The 22,440-nt window shown below is 48.8% G+C and overlaps 8 protein-coding genes across 8 annotated transcripts; 6 read left to right on the top strand and 2 right to left on the bottom strand.

Annotated features, from left to right (window-relative positions):
• Nucleotides 1-3,561: 3,561 nt before the first annotated feature.
• Nucleotides 3,562-5,333, top strand: N7489_009303 (homeobox domain-containing protein; the record flags this gene model as incomplete). Its single annotated transcript, XM_056715053.1, has 4 exons — nt 3,562-4,148; nt 4,201-4,338; nt 4,397-5,031; nt 5,095-5,333. 4 exons carry the CDS (start codon nt 3,562-3,564, stop codon nt 5,331-5,333), a joined length of 1,599 nt encoding a protein of 532 aa, XP_056562675.1.
• Nucleotides 5,334-6,480: 1,147 nt separating this feature from the next.
• N7489_009302 (putative copper resistance protein Crd2) lies at nt 6,481-6,936 on the top strand (the record flags this gene model as incomplete). The annotated part of the gene is made up of 3 exons (XM_056715052.1): nt 6,481-6,640; nt 6,703-6,798; nt 6,866-6,936. 3 exons carry the CDS (start codon nt 6,481-6,483, stop codon nt 6,934-6,936), a joined length of 327 nt encoding a protein of 108 aa, XP_056562674.1.
• Nucleotides 6,937-7,971: 1,035 nt separating this feature from the next.
• N7489_009301 (AP-2 complex subunit alpha) lies at nt 7,972-10,970 on the top strand (the record flags this gene model as incomplete). Its single annotated transcript, XM_056715051.1, has 4 exons — nt 7,972-8,423; nt 8,477-8,811; nt 8,865-10,804; nt 10,860-10,970. The coding sequence occupies 4 exons, from the start codon at nt 7,972-7,974 to the stop codon at nt 10,968-10,970; spliced, it is 2,838 nt and encodes a 945-aa protein (XP_056562673.1).
• A 247-nt stretch (nt 10,971-11,217) lies between these two features.
• Nucleotides 11,218-12,057, bottom strand: N7489_009300 (YggS family pyridoxal phosphate enzyme; the record flags this gene model as incomplete). The annotated part of the gene is made up of 1 exon (XM_056715050.1): nt 11,218-12,057. One exon carries the CDS (start codon nt 12,055-12,057, stop codon nt 11,218-11,220), a length of 840 nt encoding a protein of 279 aa, XP_056562672.1.
• A 1,586-nt stretch (nt 12,058-13,643) lies between these two features.
• Nucleotides 13,644-13,934, top strand: N7489_009299 (uncharacterized protein; the record flags this gene model as incomplete). Its single annotated transcript, XM_056715049.1, has 1 exon — nt 13,644-13,934. The coding sequence occupies one exon, from the start codon at nt 13,644-13,646 to the stop codon at nt 13,932-13,934; it is 291 nt and encodes a 96-aa protein (XP_056562671.1).
• Nucleotides 13,935-14,579: 645 nt separating this feature from the next.
• Nucleotides 14,580-17,356, top strand: N7489_009298 (histone deacetylase hosB; the record flags this gene model as incomplete). Its single annotated transcript, XM_056715048.1, has 2 exons — nt 14,580-16,703; nt 16,763-17,356. 2 exons carry the CDS (start codon nt 14,580-14,582, stop codon nt 17,354-17,356), a joined length of 2,718 nt encoding a protein of 905 aa, XP_056562670.1.
• Nucleotides 17,357-18,458: 1,102 nt separating this feature from the next.
• Nucleotides 18,459-20,018, bottom strand: N7489_009297 (tellurite-resistance/dicarboxylate transporter family protein; the record flags this gene model as incomplete). The annotated part of the gene is made up of 3 exons (XM_056715047.1): nt 18,459-18,810; nt 18,863-19,589; nt 19,643-20,018. The coding sequence occupies 3 exons, from the start codon at nt 20,016-20,018 to the stop codon at nt 18,459-18,461; spliced, it is 1,455 nt and encodes a 484-aa protein (XP_056562669.1).
• A 975-nt stretch (nt 20,019-20,993) lies between these two features.
• Nucleotides 20,994-22,183, top strand: N7489_009296 (SDR family oxidoreductase; the record flags this gene model as incomplete). The annotated part of the gene is made up of 6 exons (XM_056715046.1): nt 20,994-21,037; nt 21,088-21,312; nt 21,374-21,381; nt 21,448-21,599; nt 21,654-21,748; nt 21,814-22,183. 6 exons carry the CDS (start codon nt 20,994-20,996, stop codon nt 22,181-22,183), a joined length of 894 nt encoding a protein of 297 aa, XP_056562668.1.
• Between the last annotated feature and the right edge of the window lie 257 nt (nt 22,184-22,440).

Genomic DNA, 22,440 nt, shown 5'->3' with positions numbered 1-22,440 from the left:
GTTTCTTCCCCCTGTCCACTTGGCCCCCTTTTTTCCCCGTCAGCTCAGAGAAGAATCTTTTCGAGTAGTTCGTGATATACAATATACTAGCAGAATAGGGTTTTGGGAAGAGCAAGCGAAGCCAGGAAAATCGCGCACTGATCGTCTGGGGTTCGATGCACTCAGTAGACTGTGTAGGTGCCCACTCCAACAAATCAAAACCACATGGGAAGTTCAACAGTCCGAACCACTATCGACACAAGCGTCGAGTTTAGTCTCCATAAGTGGACACCCGCTATACAAGAGACGGAAGGAGGTATAACGGTAGGCCATGTGGTCCGATCTGAATGCACTGGCCATGTGGACTATCTTTTATTCTACGGAGTACGGAGTACAACATACGGACGACGGAGTAATGGATGGACCGATGTGCTTGGAGATGTCAGCAATAAGATAAAATCCGAGTCTCTTTCTTTCCCCTTTCTGTTGTGACCCACTCTCATCCTTTTGATGTTTATATGGAACTTTCCTGATCGGGAACTGTATATATACATGTATACATCTACACAATATATCTTTAAGGGCATATTATGCTAACGTCCGTTCTCTACAATGTTGTATTGGCCTACAATATATGTTGTATACCAGAAATTCTTACCTATTTGTATAGATTAATTCTCGTAAGGGGAAGCCTCCATTTTGCCAAGAGATCGGCTTGCGTCACCTACTTAATATTCTAAAGTCCGATGGATAAATAGGAACAAAAGATTACCTGTATGTTGTACGGAGTATATGTATATGGAATACTCCATACAAGATACGTGGCCTGATCCTACAATACAATATATGCATATACTACTATGTTGGTGTTTAGGTGTATAGATGGACATTTACTCGATCTTCCCCGCATAGCACGTTCCAAGGACAATATAGGGAGATTACCAAGGACGTACATCATACGATGCAACGGTCATGGTCCTGATCTTTGCTTTTTAATTTTATTTTGTCTTCAGGGTCCAACACGAAACAAAAAGAAAAAGAAAAAGGAAATCGTAGCGATCGTCAGTGGGATCGAAATCCAACGGCTCCGAGTTTTCTCCCCCGAGATCCACCTTGGCCTTGGGGAAGCGGTTTTTGTCTGCTTTTGTCTGCTTTCGTATACTTGTGTATGCTTGTGTATGCTTTTGGACATATGTTTTGCATGTTATTCGGTCTAACCTTGGAAAGAAAAAAGAAAACACATATCTCTCTTCTTCCTGTTAATCCTATCCGATTTCCGATATCCGATATATCCGATGCTCTTCGTCAGAGTCCTTTTCTGACCCACAATCTCTAGAAAATATTCATTTCTACGGAGTACTCAGTACTCATACGGTTAACGCCTCATTTCACCTGCGACTCGAATTGTTTCACATTGTGGAGATTTCCAGGAGACAGCTCTCCTTACAACTACCGAGCCATGGATTATATTCTCTCGCTAAACAACTTCCTCGCTAGGTATCGAATTCCGACCTCGGGAACCGATTTTCACGGCGCAAGGCCCGCTTGGTGGTCTTTCCTGAAGAAGGTAACGCCGCTTGAATCATGGAACTATCGAAATTTCCTTCGGACGAGGCTCTACAAAGGTTATATCGCTCCGGTAAACCGGAGCCCTTTCTTAGGTTTCATTGCTAATATATAATGTAGTGCTCGATATTGGTTCGTTTCGGCATTTGGATTTTATATAAATATATATTGTTTTTAATATATGTTAGTCCCTTTCATTTTGTATTTTGTATTTTTATTTTTTATTTATTTTTTAATTCTTTTTTGGTTATTTTCTTTAGTTATTATTATTATTTCCACTCAATTTCAGTGGATAATCCACGTCTCGACTTCGCTTCTTTCCGAGTCCATGGAGTTGTGGCGGGCAGCCCGCTGAGTGGCTCTCATCCTTTTGATCGATAGCCCTGTCCGGCGGCTCAGCTTGCCCGCTTATGGATCCTCAGCACGCCACTAGGTCCTTCCCACATGGCCTGGTATGCGCGTTCCGGTGGAGGGTCTTACATCTGGACGGAGTAACGGGAGAATCAGGATTTTCTTCTTTTCCTTCTCTGTCTCATCTGTCTGCTCCGTCCTCCGTATACCGATCCGAGCTAAGATCCTCGGTCGATTGCATATTTCTCCTCGAGAATATAAGACATACAAGTATGCCATTGTCTCCTTTATCTTGAGTTTCCCACTTCCGGGTCTCAGGTCCCGCAGGACCCATTTGTCCCCTTTACCATCCAAGCTTCAGCTGAGTTGACGTGGAGGTTCCCAGCTTTTCAGCCTAGACAATTGCCATCCATACGGCTTCCATGAGCATTCGGCCGTTATTATCATAAAGTCTGTCCGGTACAGGATTCTATTCTTTTACCATGTACGCCGTATTCTGTTTGGAATCTTCTGTATCGTATCCAGGGACGCCTTACGGGTAAAATGGCTTTAGGCCGGATATGGGCATTGGATCGGAGGCTACTATTTTATTCTCCGAGACGATCCTTTTAGTTTCTGATAATACTAGGCACCCGTATCGTCCCATACCATCTATACCATCTGTAACCTGATGTTTTACCAACGAGGTTAACGGCTGCCGCTATGGACCGTTCGGTATATGATCTTCATCCAGGTAAAATAGATCGAGTGTTGATCTGTGGACTCACTGAGTCTATGTCTTGTTGGACTTTCTACATTGTACTCCATACATGTACAGCATTAGTCTCACACCCCTCAGGCCCACCTGAGAATTGATTCAGCTGAACCAGGTATAAGTTTTTTTCTTTTTCTTTTTCTTTTTCTTTTGCGCTTGAATGTTCTGATGTACGGAGTACAACATTGTAGACCATGAGAAGATGAATAGCTACATTATATTCCAAGTTATATGTATATGGGATTTATCGGGCTAAAGTGGTGGACCCTCCCATTCCGTTTAATATCCCTGTATTCCCACTATGACCTCGCTTGGCTATTAAGACCTATTTGCCTCACAGGATACCTCCGGTCGATCCTAGCCTAGCGGCGTGTATCCCAGGTACCACATTTTCACTTTGGTGGATGCTTCTCTCTCAACATCTTATAGTTACTGCCCAGCTGCGTAACGATCATCAGGAATCAAGAACCGATCTCAGATCCAGAGAAGAGAAAAGAAAAATAATAATAAAGGCTGGAGACAGATGTCCCGCTTGACGTCTTATCCTCGTTTGGGCCTTGTTTTTTCCTTCTCCTCTTCTGGAAAACACACCGGTTCCTTTTCACCTGCCACGCATGCTTTTTGGCTTTAATCCCCTTTCCTTATTTTCTTCAAAGTCTGGAGCTTTCACCCTTTACTTTAATTGCAGAACCCTGACCCTTTTTTTTTTTCCTTAACGACACTTCGATCAGACCCACCAACGTCTCATATCGGGGGAGTCTACCGTTTCCTTTTTGGGCTAGAATTTCTCCTATTGTCTCTGTTGAAAGTCTTCTACTTCTTTTCCCTTTTCAAAAGAGAACTTGTCTTTTGGTTTTGAACTATCGTGAGTAAGGGCAACACATACGCACACCCAAAACTAGACCCTTACCATGTCAGTCGGCGGCCCTTGCCTTTGGTTGCCTTCATTATCTTCGCCAGTTCCTTCTCCCCTATCTGCAGTTTCATCTCATCTATCAACCCGAAATAGCGAGAGAATCTCTTTAGGGCCCAGAACTATCTCGCCACGGCTATCTGTGCAGAAGAAAGAGGAGCCTGGCGTTCCTGTTCCTGTGCACGCCCCCGCTCGTCCTGTGGAGATGCAGCCGACTGGTTATAAGGCCGAGAACGCCTTGAATAACCAGGCACAACCTGTCAGCATGGGTTCAGCGCCGTACTTGGAGAGAGATGCTTCACGGGATACGGTCAACCACCGGCTGGAGGCGGCGAAACAGGATATGCTTCCGCGTGTTAAGTTGGAGATCCCGAGTCTCAATCAGCGGGGCTTTTCGGCCGTTCAGCCCCTGGTCGGGCACGGTGGTCACCCTGAAGAGACGGGTGCTTCATCCTTTTCTGGTCATGACCCGAGAGACGACCACGAGAGAGAATCGACGATCAGTCCTGATGATGATAAGGATATGATGGGTAGTGACGACAATAGATCGCCTTCGATGGAGAAGAAGAAGATGAAGCGTTTTCGGTACGGAATTTTGTCTTCGAAGTATAACGCATTGTTGCTGACAGAAGTATAGTTTAACACATAACCAAACCCGCTTTCTGATGAGCGAGTTCACTCGCCAGGCACATCCCGATGCGGCTCATCGAGAACGTCTGTCGAGGGAAATCCCTGGGTTGACCCCGCGTCAAGTGCAAGTCTGGTTCCAAAATAGGTACGGTGTTCAACTAGTTTGAATCGTCTGTCTTTGGCTAATGTGGATGTACTGCCAGGCGAGCAAAGCTCAAGCGTCTCACTACGAATGATCGGGAGAGAATGCTCAAATCTCGGGCCCTTCCTGACGATTTCGATACCACAAAAGTTCTCCGCACGCCCTTTGAGGGCAAACAATCAGGTGTCACGCCAGTAGCATCTCCCCAAGGTTACGGGGTTCCAAATCCAGATTTCGGGGCTTTGAGAACACTGCGTACCGATTGCTACACCCGACCAAACGAAGATGACTATCTCGTCTCGCCTCTCAGTTCTGCATCAACAGCAGGAACATACATCTCTTCGACTGGACGAAATGACAGCTTGTCTCAGTCAAACATGATGTTCCGTCCTGCTGCGTCTGCGTCCATGTCCGATTTACATAGAACCATCCGCAACGATTACCCAGTCACCAGATCAAGCAGCCTGTCCGATGCGTCGGCCCATCCGTCGCCATATGCGGGGTATCCTATGCACAATCGCTTCGCGGGGCCCCAGCCAAATCAGCCAGGTCTGCCGTATATGAGACGACCCATGGAATACGCCATGCCTCGTCATCCAGGTATGGGACCCTATGACCAACACCAATCGTTCGAGGGCTCGGTGTCGCCGACAGACACTCAAGGTTCACATATTACCTACGATATGAACAACTTAGGTCAGTTTCTTTCCTCGTTCTCTCGACCTTTCCCAAATGCCTTTCTAACATAATTTCATATAGGCTCCCAACAACAAAGCTACAATCTTGGAATGGGCTCTCAATTACCAACTCAAGGCCGACCCATGGCTACCATGCAGAACCTGCCAGTTTCAGCAGCACAAGAATATCGGCCCTATCCTTACGACTCCACTGCAGGCCCAATGGGCACAGCGGTTCCCTACACACAAGCAAACACCTCAACTCTGAGTCTCCCAACTTCGGAGCCATCTTACAACTACCCCAACTATATTCAGCAGTGAGGGGAGCAAGACAGTGGGCTCTGAAAACAAACGGCTACCACTTGTCTTGTATACGACATTCTCGTTTTGCTTTCCGCATCTTTTCCTTCGTCTCCATTCAACATTCTGGTTAACTGGTTAGCTGGGTTAACCAAGGATCCGCGATCTATATCAGCGAGTATTAATCATTAATCATTGTCATAGCGTTCACCATTTCTGGTTTCTGGTTTCTGGTTTTTGGGTTTTCTTGGGTTTTTTTCTTTCTGTGTCTTGTGTTACTAATTATCTTTTTAAAAGCTTTTTCTTGTCTGCATCTGTCTGCTTCGTTTGTTTTTATATCATGTTCCTATTTCTGTCGCTTTTCTTTTGGTCTGGTCTGGAATCTAGCGATCATTGTCTGGAAGACAGTTTGTCTAATATTAATTGTTTCTGATCTCGCTGCATAGCCTGGGGTGAAAAAGGTCGAAATGGTACAGAGATAGACGTTACCGTCCACGGGTGTTTAGCGTTTAGAAACAGACAGACCTTAGAGTCTACGATTTAATTGAACCAAATAAACCAAGTCGTTTCTCTACTTTCATCTACTTTCATAACATACAACATCCAATATCCGATTCTTTGGTACGGAATACGTACTTTCGTGCTATCGGAATTTGACCCATTTGAGGTCATAGCTCCCGATGCAAGTAAACAATAGTTCCCTTGCTTGCATAGCCTACAAGCCACCAAACCACAGCCCTCCCTGGAGGTCATCCAAATCCCTATCGAATCAGAATGAAGACAAAAGTAAGCAAATTCTTCTTTTCTCACATCCACCGGCCACATCGTCCAGTCAAGCGACGTGTATTTGCGTGTCTCTACGATGGGCCAATCAACGTCCACCGAAACACAACACCGTATCACGTGACATCTTCATTCTGGACCAATCAAAGCCCAGCAATTGATAATCACCACCCATACACTCAGCCTCTGACGCATGCAGAAGAGAGTATATAAAGGAACTCGTAGAAGCAGCATGGTATTTTCTTTCTCTCTGACACACTCATATTGATTCAAAACGATCACATTTCTAAGCTTTTATCCTTCAATCTTGCAAACTCACAAATCCCTCACCTTCAACATCACCTCTCAATCTTCATCAACCGTCATATCAAATCAACCCGCCAAAATGGTCCACCCTACCACCACTTGCTGCAAGACAAGCCAAGATGGCTCCTGCGTCTGTGCCGCCCAGGCCAAGTGCTCCTGCGGCCAACAGAGCGCCCTCCACTGCAGCTGCAATAAAGCTTCTTCCGAGAACACCGTATCTGGTCCCCGCTGTTCATGCCGTATGTGATTACACTATTCTGATGATCTTGAAGAGACACATATATTAACATATTTAAAATAGGCTCTCGCCCAGCTGGCCAATGCACCTGTGAGCGCTCTGTCACTGAGAACCAGCCTATCGCTGGTGAGAAGTGTGCCTGTGGCAGCCGTCCTCAAGGTGAGCTTTAGTCTCCTTCTGGAAATGTGATTTGTGGTGTCGAATGCCCTGCTAACTTTCACTCCAGCTTCTTGCACCTGTGAGAAGGCTGCTGCTGTTGATTCCGCCCTCGAGGTGGACTTCACTGGCACCGCTTAAGTGACTCGATTCACTTATATCTTTTTGCTTTGATGGGGGTTCTCTGATAATTGCATTTTTCATCCCTGCCTTGATGGGGTGGTGGCGTCTTGGGCTTGGGCATTTTTACTGGTTGAGGTTGCTTAGGGTTATCATTCCCTACTGAATGAGATACGAAACGAGATTTTAATTCTATCCAATCTTTCACTGGAATCTGTATAGGAAAGAAATAACCGCGGGTCACGCGTAGGCTAGATTTGTTTAGTGCATTGAAAGCTCGAAATGGACTTGGGTGACTATGAAACGGGAATATACATACTTCTTAAAATAGACTTGGTACAACGTGTCGAGCCTCAAAGCTTGTTTCGAATGGGAAGATGCAGATCGAGGGAAGCATATTAAAAAATCAGTAAATCAGACTCTTTCCCAAGCGGCCTTAAGAATCAGTCTGTTGAGTTCTGTCCAAACCAGCAAATACAACTACGACTTCTACTTCCACATCTACACTTCGCACCCTGCACCGCCACATCGGATCAGTATTCCTCCGCCGCCACATACCGCCACAGCGGAACCCGAGCTGATCGACAGCGGAAGTGGCCCAAATGAAATACGGGCGGACAAGTTACGGGGATGGACTCATCTCGACTTCGCGTGCTGTTCGGCCTATTTATCCTGGGATCTCTAACCTGGTCGCTATTTTGTATGTTGCCGTGGTTCGGATACCTCCGGTCCACACCAATCAACCATTGCTGACAGCTCCCCCAGAATTCAACTCCCTTACACCACAACCCCCTGTTTTCCAAGGTGCTTCCACGAGCCCGGAAATCCATCACCCGACACGCTGCATAGCCAATGCCCCACAATCGACACGCCAACATAACTGGGACATGGTTGTGTGACGTGCGTCCGATCGCGAACCCCCTGAGGTGATAATCCCGCGTGGCATGCGAGGGCGCACCTCGATCGAAACCCCCGCCATACGATAGTCGTCATTTTATTTTTGATTTTATTTTTCGCGTCCGTGGGCTGATAACACGCTCCGCTATTGCCGTCGCTATGTCGTCGATGCGAGGGCTTGTGCAGTTCATTGCTGATCTGCGGAATGCCCGTGCTAGAGAACTCGAGGAGAAGCGCGTGAATAAGGAGCTGGCCAATATTCGGCAGAAGTTTAAGTCTGGAAATCTCAATGGTTACCAGAAGAAGAAATACGTTTGCAAATTGCTTTACGTCTACATTCAGGGTTACGGTGTGGACTTCGGCCATCTCGAGGCTGTCAACTTGATCTCTTCGTCTAAGTACTCTGAGAAGCAGATCGGATACTTGGCTGTCACGTTATTCTTGCATGAAGAGCACGAGCTACTCCATTTGGTTGTCAACAGCATTCGGAAGGATCTGCTCGATCACCATGAATTGAATAACTGCTTGGCCCTGCATGCTGTGGCTAATGTGGGTGGTAGAGAGCTCGGAGAAGCACTCGGCTCGGAGGTTCACAGGCTGCTCATTTCACCGTGAGTTTGGGACGTTCCTTGTTTTTGTTTATGATTATTCTGACATTTCCCAGTACCTCCAAATCTTTCGTCAAAAAGAAGGCCGCTTTAACATTGCTTCGGTTGTACCGCAAATACCCCGGCATTGTACGAAACGAATGGGCCGAAAGAATCATATCGATTATGGACGACCCTGACATGGGAGTAACGCTCTCCGTCACCTCTTTGGTCATGGCGCTAGCTCAGGATTTGCCAGAGGAATACAAAGGCTGTTACGTCAAGGCTGCACAACGATTGAAGCGGATTGTGGTTGACAACGATATCGCCCCGGACTACCTCTACTACCGTGTACCTTGTCCATGGATTCAGGTTAAGTTCTTGCGCCTGTTGCAATACTATCCTCCATCAGGTATGTTTAGTGCCGTGGCAGCTTATAGCTCAGTTTCTCACATATAGTTACAGAGGACAGCCATGTTCGCGAGATCATTCGAGAATCCCTCTCCCAGATGATGCAAGCTGCAATGGAAACACCCAAGAACGTCCAGCAGAATAATGCCCAGAACGCCATCCTTTTCGAAGCCATCAATCTCCTTATCCACCTCGACTCTGAGCACAATCTCATGATGCAAATATCCACCCGCCTAGGCAAATACATTCAGTCTCGGGAGACCAACGTTCGATACCTTGGTCTGGATGCGCTGACCCACTTCGCCGCTCGAGCCGAAACCCTTGACCCAATTAAAAAGCACCAGAACATCATCCTGGGCTCACTTCGAGACCGCGATATCAGTGTTCGTCGTAAAGGATTGGACCTGTTGTACAGTATGTGTGATACCAGTAATGCCGGGCCCATTGTGAACGAGCTTTTGCGATACCTGCAGACCGCCGATTATGCCATTCGAGAGGAAATGGTACTCAAGGTCGCTATTCTTACCGAGAAATACGCCGCCGATGCACAGTGGTACATCGACATGACATTGAAACTGCTCTCACTGGCAGGAGAACATGTGAACGACGAAGTATGGCAACGAGTGATCCAGATCGTGACCAACAACGAAGAACTACAAGCTTATGCAGCACACACCCTGCTGGGCTACTTGAAGTCTGATTGCCACGAAAGCTTGGTGAAAATCGGCTGCTATGTCTTGGGCGAGTACGGCCACCTCATCGCCGAAAACGCAGGCTCAAGCCCTATTGAGCAATTCCTGGCCCTGCAGGCCAAGATGTTCTCCAGTTCCGACAACGCGCGGGCCATGATCCTCTCGTCGTTTGTCAAGTTTGTTAACTTGTTCCCCGAAATCAAACCTCAGCTATTGCAAATCTTCCGCCTGTACAGCCATTCTCCCGACTCCGAACTGCAGCAGCGAGCATTTGAATACCTGTCACTGGCGACTCTCCCGACTGACGATCTGCTGCGAACGGTCTGCGATGAAATGCCGCCATTCTCGGAGCGAACCTCCATTCTACTTTCTCGACTACACCAGAAGACAGCCGGTGCGAGTGAGAAGAAGACCTGGGTTATCGGTGGCAAGGACGCGAATGCGGACAAGCAGGAAATGCTCTTGGCACAGAACACCGGTCTCAAGCGTACCTTCACGACAATCGTTCACGGCACGCGCACTGGATCTGGCAATGCTCCAGCCAGCCCGGCAAGCGCGTCTAATGCGGCCAGTGCATCGGGCGACCTAGCAGGCCTTGATCTGAGCGGTCCATCGGCCCCAGCTCCCAACATGGCCAGTGCCGCTCATTTGACCCCAGAATGGGACATCGGCTACAACCGACTGTTCTTCTCGCGCGAGGGTGTGCTCTTCGAAGATGCACAGATCCAAGTCGGGCTGCGCTCGGAGTACCGCGGCCCTATGGGTGTCCTGAAGCTCTACATTTCCAACAAATCCACGTACGCCATTGGGTCTCTTACCACCACCGTCGACAACCCCGCCTCTCCTCAATTGAAGATCGACACGAAGAATCTGCCCGAACCAACAATTCCGGCTGCCGGCCAGACACAGCAGACTCTGTTCTGCACAGCCCATGGTCCCTTCACGGATGCGCCTACCATCCGTATCTCATACTTGGCCGGTGCTCTCCAGGCCTACACACTTCAGCTGCCTGTTTTAATGCACCGCTACATGGAATCCTCGTCTCTGTCGGCCGAGGAATTCTTCAAGCGATGGCGCCAGATCGGTGGTGGACCGCTGGAATCCCAGAAGACCTTTGGCTTGCTGGGTAAGAACAAGACCATCAATGAGAGATTCACCAGGAAGATTGTCGAGGGATTCTCATTCAAGATCTTGGATGGTGTCGATCCAAACGCTCAAAACATTGTTGGGTGCGCCGTGTACCAATTCGAGGGAGGCAAGACGGGCTGTCTGCTGCGGCTGGAGCCCAACTACGAAAAGAAGGTATGTATCAAAACTCTTCCAATTATTTTGCTGTCGCCATGCTAATTCTTCTCAGATGTATCGCGTCACTATTCGTGCCACCCAAGAAGAGGTCCCGCAGGCACTGGCCAGACAGATGGAGCTGAAGCTGGCGCAGGGCATGAGAGCAGATGAAGCCTTCGATTAAGGCGTCTGCAGGCGATATGGGAGCATTCATGTATATCTCTAATTGGATTACCAAGTAAAATATTAACAAGGTTCCTGTGGAACATAGCATCTCTTTGTGTATAAACCCTTGCCAGTAAACAAATAGAAGTGCTATGCATACGGTACATCGTACATCTAACAATCAGCATTCTGGTGAAACCACCAGAAGCCAACAAGTTTTAAGTTTAATTTTCACAAAATCATAAGTCGTGACCCACCCAGCAAACTTACACAACACTCGCCTCCGCCTTAGGCGGCCGATCCCCAAAGATCGTAGTCCCAACCCTAACCTGATCACTACCAAGAGCAATCGCCCCCTCGAAATCCGAGCTCATACCCATACTAAGCTCCAACGCAGCCTCATCCCCAACCAATCCAAGCTCCCTAACCACCCGATCCCTCGTGTCACTCAAGCAAACAAAATCCTCATTCTCATTCTCCACCGTCGTCACCCGCGATCTCGCAATAGCCCCAATAGTCATGAAACCCTGCAACTTAAGCCGGGGACACTGTTCACGAACATATCGACAAAGCGCCGCCGCGCCAGCAGGCTCAATGCCAGCTTTATTCTCCTCGCCAGACGTATTAACCTGAACATAGACCCGCAGCCTCCCATCCTCGTCGTGGTTCGTAGCAGCCATTTCAGGACTCCTGTCACCCCACCCTTTATCCAGCAACTTCGCTTTCTTCTCCGAGTCTACGCTCTCGACTGCCCACAGCCCGGGAACGTCCCGCGCAAGCGTTACGCACTTGTTGCTCTGCAGCCCGCCGATGAAGTGCCATTTGATACTTGCAGGTAGCAGGCGCGACTTTTCAAGCAGTTCTTGAAGGTAGTTCTCGCCGAAGTGGAGTTGCGATCCTGGGGTTTGGTGTAGTGCCAGTGCGTCGGATGCGGGCTTGAGCTTGGAGACGGCGACGAGTCGGATTGGTTTGCTGGGGATTGGAGATTGGAGGGCGGCAGTGCTCACCCGCGCGCGCACAGCTGCTAGATTTGAGAGAAGGGCGGCGGCGCGCGCTGGTGTTGCTGGGGTCATTGTTGGGGGTTGCGGTGGTGTGTTGGTTGTCATTGCAGGTTCAGTGGGGTTGTTGTTGTGTCGATTGTGATTGTTGGTGTTGGTCGGTTGGTTGGGGTGGTGTACTCCTTTCGGGGATATATTATTGGGAGTTTGGGGGTTTTGTCCAAGGCCAGGTAGGTAGGGAATGCAAGAACGTGCTCCGTCAATTGTGTCGAGGTAAATCAAACCCGAGCTATGGATAGAAGGTGGGACTTTTGATGAGAGCCTCAGGCACCTAAGTAATTTCCCTCGGAAAGTATCCCGCCACACGTGACTTGTGTGCACCGCCACACCACCATCCTGCGCCTCACAGTTTATTTCACTTTTCCGTTTGCATCCTTAAATCGACGATGAGATCATCTATCTCGATCTATCCAAGAATGTCAACTGGAGTGCAAACTCTATTTTCCCCCTCGGCGCTAGACGATACAGTTGCCCGGTAGGTAGTCCCGATGCGAGATCCTGGCGGCAAGCCAGACAGACCTCTGCTCCAATCACGGATCTGCACGCTCGGAAAAGAGACCCCTGCGGAGCGCCGGGTATGGGCGGATCCCCCCCAGTTCGTCTCAAAACTGTCAGGGGCTCTCGGCTGGTCTTGTCGATCAGATTGTATTGAGTTTCAAACTAGCACCTCCTTTAGATGCAGAACCTTGATCTCTATTTTTAATGTTTTCTGCATGATTCTATTTCCCACCTTTGTTCAACCTGTTGAAACAGAACAATAGCCGCCGCTCTTCTTTTTCTTTTCTTTTCTTTTCTTTTTTTAGTTTCTCTTCTAAGAACAAGTCCAATTTTCATTACCTCACCCTGTAACCCCCTCAGAGCGCCAAGTTTGCTGCCTAGATGGTGTTAAAAGTAGCTAACTAATACAAGTCTAGATCTGTCCAAGAGCAAAAATAGTGGTACCAAGTCCCATCGCGCCCTCGGCGAGAATACCACCTGTCTGATGTAACCTGCAGCTCTCAGCCGACGGATGGGGTAAAGTCTAGGCAAGGTAAAAAGCCCACTAATGATATATAAGCCCACTAGTAATATGAGTTATAATACCCAATACCCCGTGGATCATAATCAAAAGGGTTTCTTTGACGTCAGCTCCAATCAATAGCTGTGGATCCATTCATAGACACGATCAATGACCTATCTCATCATTACATTAGGCAGAAAGAACTTAAAAGAGCTAATTGTCCATTATATCCGATCCTTTCTCCCTGCCGACATCTGCAACTCTCCATCGTGACGTCTCATTTCAGCTGGTCTGAACAACACTTTCAAATCTCTGAGCATCTCGACATCACCCGCTACAAAGCATACTTTCCGGTGCTTTCCGATTAAGGCCTAGTAGCTATACAGGTCCAGCGCTGGAACCCATTTTTACACATTTACACACCATTTGGCATTTGACATCCTCATTTCCTTGCCAATACACCATTGTCAATATCCATTCGCAGCCACCTTGCTCGACGCATTCTGAAATCATATCATTTTCCATTGTCCATCAACTATCAACTATCAACTATCAGAAAGGGACTGCGGATACCTACGGGACACCCCGCAACAGTCAACTGCAACTTTAAAGAACAGCATCCAACAAAAGCAATATGTGTCGCCAATACTTTACACTCTACGAATGGTGCCAATGCGAAGAAGATGCCGGCAACAGCGTCTGCGCCGCCCACCGCCGGAACGGCTGCCCGGGTGTCAGCGTGGAGACCGTGCACATGCACTGTTTCTGCAACTCGCACGCCACGCGTGGCTTCAAGTCTGAGAAGGAGACCCGCAAGAAGGAGAGCAAGGTGGGCCGCCGATCTCAGGATTCCCTTGGTGAAAAGGATTCTTTCGGGCGCCGTTGGTATCAGTGGTATCAATGGCGGGGTCTGCGATCGCGTTAGGATGACACTTACATTTGACATATTTTTCCATTTCTTCTTTGTTTATCCTTTTACAGCTTTGGTGTTGGGGGATTTGCGGTCTCGGTTTTTTTTTGGAAAGATGGAACTCCTGCGGGTTTATGGTGTTCCAGATGATATGTAACGTGAATGCAATGGTCTAGATGATCTGCATGAGATTTGATTCTTGTCTTTATTAAGTTCTTTTTTCTTTCCTATTTCATATTAGTATTAGACATGAGTTCTAATAGAGAGCATGAAGTATGATTCTGGACTGTTACAAAACCTATCAATGAAGAGCATACAACTTGATTGTGGTTATAGACAATAAGAACAGAGTCAAAGAAGATCAAAGAGATCAACAATCAAAGATAGATATAAATATAAGAACGTACATATGCATGTCGTTGTATGTCGTTGTTCTATGGTCTGGTGATCGACCGAACCCTTGCCACATGTGGCTTAACCCAAACATGTGAATCTCCACCCTTTGTTTCTTTTGTTTCCCCTTCCTATTCATCGAACCTCGACCTATTATCTATCGCCTTTTACTTCGTATTGAATCAGAAGAGACATCGAAGAGACATCGAAGAGACATCGAAGAGACATCGTGTATTGGCCCTTTGTAGTAGAGTCGATATCTGCAAGATGGAATACAAGCTCCCCTCCACTCAGGAGGACCCGCCATTAGGGGACAATGGCGTCAAGAACAACAATATTGATGAGGCGCATTGTGAAATGATCGATTCTCTGAATCGCCTGACTCTAGCGGCGGCGACTCCATTGCCTTCATCACCTCGTCTTTCTCCTGTTCCATCCTATCTTCCTCCCTCTAAATCTGTGCACACTCCACCTGTACCTGCTATTCCTCTACAGCCCAACCAACCCGCTCAAGTTGTCTCTTTACAACCAAGTCAACCTGTGCAATCTGTCTCACAAACAGCCGGTTCCGTTTCTGTTCGAGACGAACGACGCAAGTCAATTGCACCACTACAAAAGCGCAAGTCCGCTGCATCTCTTCGTTCGGTCTCGCAACCACTCAAGTCTTCATCTCCAACCCCTGATCTATCACGTCGCACGTCGTTCACCTCTGCGGGGTCGCCAACCACCGCAACGTCACCCGCAATGCACCCTGCACGCCTTGTCTTCAGCCCAGCTCCAGAAGCTCCAGTCCCGACTGCTTCGTCTGTCGCGGCTGAGCACTTCTCAAAAGAGCTTGAATTACATCGATCTGGTGGTGTCAACACTAAAACTGCGGTTATTGTTCATGACGACTGCTACGGCCATCGCTACTCTCAGCTTGAAGCGCCAAAACGAACTCTCGAGAGAATTGTCGAAAGACCAGAGCGCATCCGCGCCTGCGCAGTAGGCATATCTGCAGCCTACGTCCGCCTCGGCTCTCGGTATGCGGAAGAGCTTGCGCCAAACCCAAGTTTGAGCTTGAGCGAGATGAACGTTCCTTTCCAAATTGTCAAGTCTGATCGCAAGGTGCATTTGTCTGATAGTACTGTTACGGATGTCCATGGGACCCGGTGGATGTCAGAATTGAAATGGATGGGTGACCGTGCAGAGACACGCCTCATCATGGATGGAAATGAACTTGCCAGGCAACGGACAAAAGAAGACGACGGGCTTGGGACAACTGGCCCCGCCCTGAATAATAACGATCTCTACTTATGCTCAGAGTCTGTGAATGCCTTCCAAGGAGCCCTGGGGGGCGTCTGCGAAGGAGTGGATCTTGTTTTCAAGCCTGGTCCGATCCAGCGAGCATTCGTCTGCATTCGACCTCCCGGTCACCATTGTTCAGCTGACCACCCCTCCGGCTTTTGCTGGATCAACAACGTCCATGTCGGAATCTCTCACGCAGCAACAAACCACGGTCTGACCCACGCTGCAATCCTTGACTTCGATCTTCACCATGGTGATGGGTCTCAGGACATCACATTCGACCACAACTCCAAATTACTCAACAAAGCACAGAAGGCCGACTTAGCCAAAACTGATGCCACGAAATTCAAGGAATATGAAGACGCTCCTCCATACACCAAAGCAGCCATTGGCTACTACAGCTTGCATGATGTGAACTCTTTCCCTTGTGAGAATGGCGAGCGCGAGAAAGTCATGGGTGCCAGCCTCTGTCTCGAAGCACACAACCAGTCCATCTGGAACGTTCATCTTGAAAAGTGGACTGATCTGGATGGGTTCTGGAAATTATACCAGACGAAATACAACGCATTGCTCGCCAAAGCCCGCTCATTCCTACGCGAACGTACAATCGAACTCAATCAGGAACGACAAGAGAACCCGAATTCCCCGATGCCCAAAGCGGCAATCTTTATCTCCGCCGGATTTGATGCCAGCGAGTGGGAAGGCAACGGCATGCAACGCCACAGCGTGAATGTTCCGACTGAATTCTACGCCAAGTTCACCGCGGATGTCATCCGCATGTCGCAAGAGGAAGACCTCGGTGTAGATGGGCGTGTCATCAGCGTCCTCGAGGGCGGCTACAGTGACCGCGCATTGTCCTCCGGTGTGCTCAGTCATCTGTCAGGTCTGAGTGAAAACTCATTCAAAAGTGAGTGGTGGTCTCAGAATAGTCTGAGAGAATTGGATGCCATCATGGCTCCAACGCCCAGCAAAGGGCGCAAGAAGAGTACTGCCACCTACCTGACAGCAACCAAGTCCTTTGCGGCAAAGGCCGTCGCCCCGGGCAAAGACCGGAGGTCTACCGGGGACCTCCAAGCCAACATCGCCGTCGCCCCTTTGCCAGAAGTGAGCTGGGCGGTAGCCACGGGGAGCTCTCAAAGCTCATCATCCCCAATGACCGCCAGACCCTGAGCTGCCGCCCGGCGGAGCTGAACCGCCAGCGGCGAGAGCAGAGCGCCCAGGACGGGGGTCTTGACCTCATAATCCCCGTCGAGAAAGGGCGCCAGCTGCGCTCGCGGAAGCCCAAGGAGTCGGCCCCCGTGCCAACCACCCCCCGCCCAGCCACCCCACGACGCCAGGCCCGAAAGGGACCGAAAACCCCCAAAACCACCACTGCCGCCACGACCGTCCCTGCGGCCTCCCGCGAAGCCTCACCGTCCGTGGATGCCTCCCGTCGGAAGAGCACCAGTCTGACGCGTGCGGGAACTCCGCACCGGGGTGTCAGCCCCCTGAACCTCCCCCCAGTCCCGCAGATTCCAAATTCCGTGGGGGGAGTCAGGAGCGGCCCCCGGATAATTCTCAACATGCCGGCGCGGGAGCCCGGTCGTGGCCGCAAGTTGTCCGGCGGTGCGGTTGACCACCACCGCCGTGACCGAAGCTCAAAGTCCCCCAAGAAGGGGAAGAAGAAGCGTGGGAGTAACTCTGGCGGAAGCAGCCGAGCTTCCGCCGGCAGTTCTCCCCTGACCGTGGCCAAGGATGCCACAATGGAGGATGTCTAAGGTGGCAGGCATGATCTTTTCTTCCATTTTTTATATATATATATTTTGATACCCTTCTGACTTTAGTAGAATTTATTGTTCGATTTCTCTAAACTTCTGTGGTCATATGTGTAGACTTTGTAGACTGTGGCACGGCAGTAGATGACGATTTTGAGATGCCCAGCTATCTCTTCATCTCTTCGTTGGGTCCTGGGCTGATTGTTTAATACAATTGACTTATTTTTTTATTTTGCGGTTTGCGTAACCAATGTAGAGTGCAATGGCATTGACCTGTCGGGGAACAAGCTAGGAGTGCGATATGATTTGAAGGGAACGAGGGGGCGAGGGAGGGGGGGGTTTATACTGACTGGTGGGGACATTGCGCCTTCCAAAAAGATGATTTCTGTTGCCTCATTAATGTGCCGTTCCAAGGATACAAAGTTGTACAAGGAATTATGGAAGGAACGACAACCAAAGGGACCGAGAGTCTGTGTTCCTGGATACCAACATGGTTGTCGTCTATGGATCTATGGATAGGGCTTAGGCTTGATACGATGGTGGTTGTGAATTTGTTGAACATTGAGCATACACAGACAGCTCCTCCTACGTACATAAATACCTTTCCATGGTTTTATGCATTATGATAAATCATGATACTAGGTAACCTTGGAAGTATGTCATCTCAATTGAGGATACATCTGATATCACTTCATATCTCCTTATTGCACAAGGAGTATACAGCTTACTTCCTTCCACGTCGAATGACTAAAAGATGTCGAATCTTCCATCAAATGGGCCTGTGGTTTAGGGGTATAATACCCGCTTCGCACTACCATAGTGACTTGCGGGGGGTCCCGGGTTCAATTCCCGGCGGGTCCATTAATTTTTGTTTTTGTTTTTTTGGTACTCCTTTCTTACAAGTACTCTGAATGTCTTTTACTTGCTTTTTCTTTTCTCCCTTTTTTCTTTTAACTTCCTCGTTGTGTCTAATATTTTCTACAGCGCACGTGGTTGGTATTCATCCTATTAGATATAGTATAATATGTTTTTCATTCCTTTGTGGTGCGATTCCTACTTTGCCGCAAGTCACATCGATATATATATATACAACAGTTGTTTGCACCTATGTATCCTCTAGAACCCCAGCCGCGGCCACTGGTTTAACCCGATGGATCTCAAATCCACCCTCATCCCTATCCTCGCCCTTTTGGGGCCACAAAATTTGTCGCGTCAAAATGGCCCGAACCATCATATAGCATACAAAAAAGTACATCAACAACAATGGTAGTATCGCCCCACATGCTACAATTTCAATAGGCTTGCAGGAAAATGCCTTGCCAATAGCAAAAGTAGCAGTGATCAAGGCAGTATTAGGGAAGACAAATGAGAACCAGGTCATTGAGAAGACCATGCGTCCATGCCCAATCGCCGACCAATGGGCAGCGCTTGCAATAATGAAGAAAAATATGGCTAGCCTGAAGGAGAGTTAGCCAAGTAGACAGAGATAAGTAAGGAACTGAACATTACCCCCAGAGCCATAGACATGCAAAATTAACAACAATCCTCAACACATCGCCAGCCAGCGCCCCATTACCCATAAAGTCGGCCGGAAACGACCTCTTCGCCCCAGCCGCCATAGTCACAAGCCCGGCAACTGTAAACCCGCTCGGCCCCACGGAGACAAACATACCAGGACGGAGATTTTCCCTCGGCAGCTTCTGCGTCATCAGCCGATATATGAAGGCCGAGTACACCATCAACGAAACCAAGAAGCCGACTCCCTGGATAGTCGTACCGCCAATGATAACCGGCAGAGACTGCGACGGTTCTAGCTTTTCACCGAGGATCCCAGCGTGCGGGCCAATGATAAGCATCGGATAAGCAGGGAAAATCCAGATAGGAGTCATCTGCGCGATGGTGAATGTCTGCGTCGACCAAAGAAGGAGGTATATGCCCGCTGTGAACAATACGGCGAGAGTGGCATCGATCCAGAATAGAATACAGACTGCGTGCATCAACCACGGACCTGTGTTCTCGGGCCCGTATTGCGATATGTTGATTAGGATCGTGCCGAATGATACTATCGATGCGGGCACGAAGAGTGACTCCGTTGGGTGCATGAAGGACGCCTTGAACGTATACGGATAATGATAGAACCGAATAAGAAGAAGAGTCCAGATGATGAGATACAAAGCGACATTGACCAGGAAGACAACGACGCCAATCGTATCCAAGCCCTTGAACCGAAATGGGACTGGTCCTTGTTAGCCATATCCAACCGAACAGCATGAAATCGACCATGCAGACCTTGATACAAGACATTAGCCAACCCGCCCGTAGCCATAGTCAGCGTAAAATAAGCCCAAGTAACATGGCGAATGCGCTTCTTCCAGCTCAGCTCACCAGAAACCGTGCGCTTGAGCCCAAACAGGCCCAGCCCGTTATACTCTCTACACGGATCGGCTTCCCTGTCCGGCTTCGTTTTCGCGGTAACCTGCGACGAGGCTCGCTGTAGTGCAGCCTCTAAAGCAGACGAATGAGCCTCGCGAACTCCGCCACCGGGGCTTTCCTCAATGGTTCCCAGGATTGAGAGCGCCCGCTCGGCATCTTCTATCGTTGGTGTTCGGTACCCATCTTCACCGGGAATTCGCATGTGTCGGGGTAGATCGGATTCGGTAGCCATCACTCTTTACTGCAATTTGATTCAACGAGTGCACACAGGGCTGAATACAGCGTTGGTATTTTGAACTTCCCCGCTCTCGTTCGGGGGTCCTATCGTGCTGCTTGAGGATGATAGCATGGACGGCAGGAGGTGGTAACGCAACAAATCTAAGATGCTAGCATAGGGAAAAATTATGTACGACTCTGGGTTTCTGCTGAAGCCCTTTAATTAGTAGCGATCGAAGAGCTCCGTAGAAAAGAATAAACGGGGTGTTCGGGTCGACGTGGATTAATGTGGGGACCAATGGCAAGAATCTACCAGTGGCAATGGGCGAACAGACGATTGATATTCCATTACTCCCGTACATACAACGTTGTGAATAGGGGATGGTTTCGGTGCATCGATGGCATCAGTGCCCATTAAAACCAAATCCCATTAGCCCTCGAATCCCACATACTGATTCTCCCGCATAGACTGGACGGCGTCACTCGTGGAGTTCACCTCGGGAATCGGCACTCGATCGGCACTCGTCCGGCACCACTGGACGGTTTCTAAGTCCTGGAGGTACTTTAGAATACTAATCCACAGGAACTACCTAGGTAGTCATGCTTGAACGATGTTTTTGTTTTCGAACAGTATAGACGGGACCGTCAGACCGTCAGATACGTCAAATGTTCGGAAATATGTTCGAGGTGTAAAGTGACAAGCTTTATTATAGGTGGAGCAGTCTACTCCGACCTATTTTCCGATTTGTTATACCATCCCGTTCTGGAGATCATTTTGGTCTTTCATTTATCCAAGCCACTATTTATACTATAAAGACAAAACAGGCAATAGGGCTTAGGGCTGAGTGCTATGCCCGTGAAGCAGGGCGAGCCGAGGCATCTGCTGGATCTCCACTCGCCTACCAGATATACGTGCCGTAGTCAGCTGTTCTACTACATCGTATAACTATCTTCTAGATTTAAAAGGTCGTTTCGGTATTTCACCTCAAACATGTCGGGAGCGACAGACACTCGCAGATCGGTGCTCATCACGGGGTAAGCGACTTTGGACAGATACCAACAACAGCTTCTGATATATACCGTAGATGTTCCCCAGGTGGAATCGGCAACTCCCTGGCGCGCGAGTTCAACCGAAATGGACTGCGCGTGCTGGCCACTGCCCGCGATGCAGCGACTATCTCTGATCTCGCAGAGCTCGGTATTGAGACCTTGAGCCTTACAGTTGATGATCCGGAGAACGTGAAATCATGTTTTGCGGATGTCGAAAAGAGACTCGGAGACAATGGTCTTGATTATCTCGTTAATAACGCGTGAGTATCCTTTGTCGTTTTATCTATGGACGGTACCGTACATCTTGCTAATATCTTACAGTGGACGGAGTATGTAACTTCACTCTCGCGGCTTCCGGCATCGATAATTTGAAACAGCGGTACTGACTGATGCAGATTATACCGTTCCCGCGATGGAAGTAGAGCTCGCCGAGGTTCGCCAGACATTCGAGACCAACCTTTTCGCGGTCATTACTATGTGCCAGACTTTTCTGCCCTTGCTTATCAAGGCGAAGGGTACTATTGTGCAGATTGGGTCGGTCGCTGGGGTATGTTTGGGATATATCCATCTTTGCAGATCTTATCTTACTGACAATAACTAGATAATCCCATATGTATTCGGCTCTGTCTACAACGCCTCTAAAGCAGCGCTGCATTCGTTCAGTGACACGCTTCGCGTGGAGCTGGCACCATTCGGGTTCGTTAGACGCGGCCCCCTCAACCCGAGATCGTTATGTTGTGTATTCTAACTAGGATGGACAGTGTCCATGTCACGACCATCGTTACTGGCGGTGTTCAATCGCGCATTGCGCGTACTGACCGCGCTCTGCAGCCGGGTTCGTTGTATTCTCCTATCGAGTCTGAGTATCTTACCCGTGTGAAGCATAGCCAGCACAACGCTATGCCGAATGACGCCTACGCTCGCAGTGTTGTTTCTCAAGTGTTGTATGGCTCAGCCCCGTGGCGCTGGTTGTGGCCGTGGGCTCGTGGTCGTAAGGCCTGGATCTGGGAGGGTCGTGCTAGCTGGTTGATTTGGATGCTGTCGGGTGGGTGGGCTTGGTCGGGACTGTTTGGTCGGATCATGACTAAAATGTTTAAACTATGGAAGATCAAAAATGCCTCGCGCAAATAAAGGGGGCGATCTTTGTGGGTTTGAAGGGTAAGTTTAGTCGATATAATGTAATCTAGTTGACAGGAACAAAAGCTGAACATTCTGAAGGAGATGTATAAATATAAAAAGAACATCAAAAGCCTTCATATCCAAAGAGAAATACCGACTTTCATAGCCATGTTCCGTTATATTCGCGTTGTCCCCGAACTCATGCTGAGTCAGTTTGGGAACGATCGCTGGTTGGCTACGGCACCCGATTTTACCGCAATGCAAGGTCT

Source organism: Penicillium chrysogenum (genome assembly GCF_028827035.1).
Source record: "Penicillium chrysogenum strain IBT 35668 chromosome Unknown utg000005l_segment0_segment0, whole genome shotgun sequence".
Taxonomy (NCBI): domain Eukaryota; kingdom Fungi; phylum Ascomycota; class Eurotiomycetes; order Eurotiales; family Aspergillaceae; genus Penicillium; species Penicillium chrysogenum.
This window is presented reverse-complemented; position numbering and strand designations above follow the sequence as displayed.